The sequence below is a fragment of the Cyprinodon tularosa genome, unplaced genomic scaffold (assembly GCF_016077235.1).
Source record: "Cyprinodon tularosa strain WSP-4 unplaced genomic scaffold, ASM1607723v1 ctg21, whole genome shotgun sequence".
Classification (NCBI taxonomy): domain Eukaryota; kingdom Metazoa; phylum Chordata; class Actinopteri; order Cyprinodontiformes; family Cyprinodontidae; genus Cyprinodon; species Cyprinodon tularosa.
Window position 1 is genome coordinate 1,214,056 of NW_024038778.1, and position 6,000 is coordinate 1,220,055.

Genomic DNA, 6,000 nt, shown 5'->3' on the forward strand with positions numbered 1-6,000 from the left:
GGCATGCAGAGGCGATCAGCCTCTCACGATGACCTCCTGAGAAAATCAGGAGAAAATCAAATCAAAATCAGTCAGCTGTTGAGGACTAATCGCTCAGTGGGCATGTGCAAACAAGGATTCTTCTTCTTCTCAAATGAAAACACAGAAGCATGGCAGGGGTGCGAGTCAAAGGCCATTCTTTTTGTAAAACTGATTGACCGTAGTAGCCACATTTGCTCAGCTATGTCTTTGTCCAAATGCGTCGTCACCATTACTTTTTAGGGATTTCACCACACATAATTGAACAAATTGCCAAGGCAGCGTGTTTCTCTCTAGTGAGCTTCATATTACTGTTCTACTCGTTTGGCTTCCAGATAGACAAGTCAGAGTATCGCCGTCTCACTGCGAAGCTGAGTCTGACGTGGTTTTTAGACGTGCCGTGTAAGCAGGTAGATCGCGTCACAGTGATCGCATCATCGTGAGCTGTGAATTCACTGTAGAACGAATTAATAAAAGGGGGTGAAATGCAGCTCCAGACTCCCCAGACTAGCTTTGAATGTGGTGATGTCACGAGTACTGTTCTGTTCCAATTGATCCATATTTATTGTGGGTGTTCCCATTCTCCCCAATTCCATACTTTCCTGTGTTCTTGTCAAGAATGTACTTGGCAAGAACATGAGTCCGAGCTCGCGTTCTTTTGAATTGAGAAACGGCCATGGTTATGTGTCTGTTTAAGGAAGATTAGTTGGCCAGTGCTGGATGCTGCCTGTTTCATCACAAGGTTTAATGATATGAAAAAACTTATGTCTGATCTTTTTATTTGTAGACTGTGTAACACTGTCCTGCAGTTTACCTGAATTATTTTTATACTGCTGCACAGAAAGGACTAAACAAATATTAGGTTTAAGGTGAGGAAGGATTCCCCTAATTAGTCTGTTCCTTGACTGAGATCATGTAGTTAAATTGAGATTTATATATAAAATATTCCAAGAGCTCTAAAAATAAAAGCATTTTCTTTTAATTCATCCATGCATCCATCCAACATCCAGCTATCCATAATTTAAAGCCCAACAATTACATTAAATATCTGCAACAAATTCACACTGAACCTTATTTTTTTACACTTCAAAAATTACAAAGAAAAACTGAGAATTCTGAAAATATTTTTTCATCAAAATTCTAAAAGTTTGACCTGAAAATGTTTTTGAATCCCAAAAACACTGAGCTACTTTCATACCTCTGTAACACCTCACCAGCAACCTTGGTATATTTTTTATATTAAAACTAAATAACATAAAAAAGTAGAAAAGGTGTCAGATATCGACTTTGCTGTGAAATGAAATGAAAAGTTTATAACAGGTATTATCAAAGTTTTCATTTCATGTATCATGTCTGCAGTCAATCAAAAAAAAAGAAGCAAAGACTGATCAGGACTGATCAGACAGATGGAGACTTCAAAAGAAGTTAGAAATCAGTTAAACAGACTCTGACTTCTACAAAGCTTACGTTACTTTAGAGGAAGTAGAAGAAGGACCAGTTAATGTCAAGGGATATTTTAGAAAACATGAAAAGACGAGAATCCTCAGTTGGTATACATTAGTATAATGTGTATTGAAAGTGGAGGGAAAAGTAAAAAAAGCTTTTCAAAATGTTTTACTAAGAAAATATTTGCAAAAAACACTTTTAGACTCTGACAGGTTTCCCTGCTCTTTCTGAAGATACTCCATAATCCTCCCACCACCATGCTGTATAATGATAACAATAATTTCAGAGTGTAAGTCTGGAGCTCTTTCCATTGTACCATCAACACCAGCTTCACAGCTAGGATATTTCATCATTTCCATGTCCACTAATGCTGTCACATGACTTGATGTTTTCAGAACAAAGTTACATTGGGCTTCTTGGTTGTTTATCTAACTCAGATATTTACCATGGATGTTGTTTTAGGGTAGATTTGTATTTGTAAAATATTATAACAGATAAAGACTTGTTTTTTTCCTTTCACTTCCAAATTAAGAACTACTGTGTTAGCTGGCATTCAGATTTTAATAAAATACTTTGAGGTTTTATGTTGTAATGTGACCAAAAAGTAGTTAAAAAAGAAGACTCCATTCAAACTTCAACTGAACAAAGATGCTTGAAGTTTTCATGCTTATGAATTTTCGGGGAAAAGTTTTCGGTCCAATTGCCTTAGCTTTAATTAGCATATAGCGCCCCCCAGAGGCCAGCAGCTCAAACATGATAAATTTGTAGTTTAGAGGGGTTGTTTACCCTCACCTTTTTGCCATTTTGGGTTAGTGTAGCCAGTGATCATCTAGTATTAGCTGAGGAATGAGTCTTTAAGACACCTGCTATTGTTACAGAACTGCTAGAATCTAACCTTTCACTTTATTAGTTACCTATTAATTCATGTTCCAGTAACAATCCAGACATTTAAATGTATCATGCTGTGTTTGTCTGCAGTTAACGGACAGCGACTATGAGGACGAACAGCCAAAACATTCCTTTGTCAACCACTACATGAGTGACCCCACTTACTACAACTCCTGGAAGCGGCAGCCCAAAGGCCTCAAAGGGACGGGGAGTCCTTTCGCCTACGAGGAGTGCGCCACCGTTGACACGGAGCCCTACTACCAAACCGTGGTCACGCAACACAGCACAGGGGGAGCGTACACACCCACGGGACAGCCCGCGCACACACATGTCAACCCCAGCACCAACCCACCGGGGTCACGCACCCCTGTGACAGGATTCTCTTCGTTCGTTTGACTGTAGAGGGAAGCATTTGCACAAAGATACACAAACACACTCACACTAATAAGGAAGGCATGGGGGTGCGTCTGTGTGTTTGGACTGAAGGAACTGGGAACAACACAGCCCGTCACGCCCCAAAGACCTAAACCCACACGTCTTACTCGCCTTCCTCTCTGCTCATTAAGACCCTGTGTTCAATGTGTGCTCTTCTTCTAAGTGTGCTTAAGCGCACGGTTACAGTCCTCATGTTCCACGAATTCTCACCAGCTTTTTCCACAAGATGCTCCTGCTCACTCTAAAGACTCTCCATGGAGATCCATGGTGACTGCACCTATCGATTGAGCCGATTAATGTCTTTCTAAGACCTCCCTAGAGCCGGAATATGCTGGAACTTCTGCACAAAAACTTCTCATCTGTTTTTCTTTATCATCACTTAAGTGCACAAGTTCCCACTCGTGCACTCTCTGATGCACCAATTTGCATCTCCAGCAGAGAGACGAGAACTTAAAAGCTCACATAAGTGAGCTGCTTTTCTTTTTTTTTGACGGACTGGTTCATGCACTCAAACGCAGCGCTGCCAGCTTTGTGAAATCACAGCTCAGAAGAAAGGAGAAAAATGTTTGATAATCACAGCTTTTTGAATTCGAAAAGGACAGAGTGAGCATGATCAGGTGTTTTGAGCACTTAACTGTGTTGTCAGAGTGTTGAGCAGTCTCTGAGAGTGATGTGTTATGTTTGAGTTGAAATACAGTACTTTGGAATACTTTTTTTTTCCTCCATTTTGCCACATTATAACCACAAACTGCAGTTTGTTTGGTTGTGATTCTATACGATACACCACCATAAAATAGTGTTTAATTGAAAAGGGTAAGAAAAAGAAAAAAATGGTTTGCAAACCAATTTATAGAAAATCTGAAAAGTGTGCTGTGTGTTTGTATTCAGTCCTAGGTCAGCACTTATTAGTACCACAGTTTGCTGCATATACAGCTGTACAACATGGTTCAGTTCTATTTCAGATTTGCAAATCATTAGATTGAAATTTTATTTTTTTGCCGAATAGCTGAAACTCACTAAGGTTGGATGGCGATTAGTTGTGCACATCTTTTTTTATTCTTAGCAGAGATTCTCAATGAAATTTCGCTTTGGACTTGGACCAGTCTCCCATCTTTGCAGCCTTCAGCCTTTTTAGCTATCCCCGTGGAAGAAAATAATCCATGCAGCATAATCCTGCCAGTCTTCTGAGATCTTTAAAGTTTTGAAATATAGTTTTATAACCAAACACCTCCTCCCTCATCTTCCTGCTGTGTTCTTGAGTTCTCCTTGTGCCAATTATTCACTCTTTTCTAACGAAGAGAGAGAAATGACTCACGTCTCTATTGACCAATCAAGTAACTCCTGCCTCTAAAGGTATAACTGCATTTTATGAGGTATCAAATTAGTTTCCTCATCTTAAAAGAGCACACCAGAACTTTCAGATTTTTAAAAAATACAATTAATTTTTTTTTTTTTTTTTTCCTTGCACTACTTTTTGATGGTCTGCCACCTTAAGTCCCAATAAAACACTTTGTAGTTTGTGGTTATAATCTCACTAACGATGAAAAAAGGTGTATGAATACATTCAAAATGTACTGTAGATAGAAAACGTGTTGTTTTTTTTTTTTTTACTTTGTAGCCTACTGCCCGTTCTCCTTTTACTGCAGCTTCCTAAGCCATAATGTTTGCACTGAGCCGAAACCCAAACATTTCATCTTTATTCTGTCCAAGTGTTTGTTTTTCCAAAGCTTGAGTGTAGCACGTGTGCCTGTAGGCACACGTGTGAAACGGCTCTGTGCTCACAATAGAAGCCCTCTCTCTTATGTCCGTGAAGTTCACTGCTCAGCAATGTGTGCCATAGTGTGTGTATGTGTGTGCGCATGGGGGTTTGTGTTTTTAAAAATGGATTTTGTACATTTAGACCCTTTTTACTTAAGTGTCGTATGTAGTTCTGACATTTATTTTTTTCAGTTCAGGAGGAAAATGAACACAGCAGAAGGTGTAAACGGCTGAAGGAGAGAATGCAGGTCTGCTTTCACTGGAGAAAAAAAAATCTATAAACATAAACAAACAATAGAGAGAGTTTAGAGATGTTTAAGAGGAGTATTTTCTGGATTTAGAATCGTGAAGCTCCCACAATTTTAGCCGGGCTTTAACTTTCAGGTACAAGGCAGCGGATGAACTCTTCTATTCTCCACATGTAAACAGAACCCATCTGTAAGTTTTTGCTTATATTTGATTTCAAGGTTCTCTGGCCGAACAGCAGCGTTCCTAACTTTGCCATGTTTATGAATAAATGGTTATTGTATAACAACGTGTTAGTGTGTGTTTTTCACAGTTCAGGCAGAATTACAGATGGTCAGAACAGCAGCTGAACCATTAAACAATCGTATTATACATTAAATGGATGAAACATGTATTAACCATGGGCGTAGGTTTGCATAGGGACCATAGGGACATGTCCCTACCAAAGTTTTGAACCGTCCTAATTGTCCCGACCAATAATTGGATGTGAGCAACATGTTTATAATTTACAGCAGTGGCTCTTTTCCTCTCGCAGCTCCTCTGCCTGGTCTTTCCTGTCCCTTTCACCTAGCAGCGCATTGAACTGTGCTGCGCTGTTTAACTCCACTCTCATTGGCTGTTCTGCCTTAGGTCCCGCCTTCTCTCTTTCTGATTGGCTGTTTTCTAGTCCGCTGTGCTTGGAGCACAACATTGAAAATTTATTCACACTAGAATGCAGCGGTTACTACAATTAATATTAGACTATGAAACTAGTCCCAATAAAAAAAATGAATATCATGTACACTACAAAACAAAAACCTTTTTTTTCTTTTATAAAACGAAATATTCTGAGTCAGCCAGGAGTTCTGAAGACACAAAATGGGCAAATAAAGGCTGTAAGCCATCAACATTTCTGATTCTTAGCCACAGCCACCTAAAAAAGAAAATGTGACGGTTTCCTTTTTACCAATATTTAGTTGCTGTTACTGGTTTCATTTTTTGATGACTCTGAGGAAGTTCAGGTATAATTATTAGCAGGTGTTATTTCTCTTATAGAGGAAAACAACAAGAAATGGCGGCTAAACATCTGCTGTTTATCGTTTAAAAAGCATAATTAGGGTTCCAAATAATAATAATAATTTAATTGACTATTTATACTTCTAGAAATAGGATAAAGAGAAGAACAAACAGATGAAGAATATTAACATTGATTTTATCTTACATAGATTT

General features: G+C 38.7%; 1 protein-coding gene across 2 annotated transcripts in view; it reads left to right on the forward strand.

The window, feature by feature from the left end:
• LOC119783647 (protein sidekick-1-like) overlaps positions 1–5,077 on the forward strand; it is a 433,545-nt gene extending 428,468 nt beyond the window's left edge. For both annotated transcript variants that reach the window (XM_038285267.1, XM_038285266.1), the window contains exon 45: positions 2,443–5,077. In XM_038285267.1, the coding sequence (XP_038141195.1) occupies positions 2,443–2,748 (306 nt within the window). In that variant the 3' untranslated portion in view covers positions 2,749–5,077. The remainder of the gene's footprint in view (positions 1–2,442) is intronic.
• Positions 5,078–6,000: the final 923 nt, after the last annotated feature.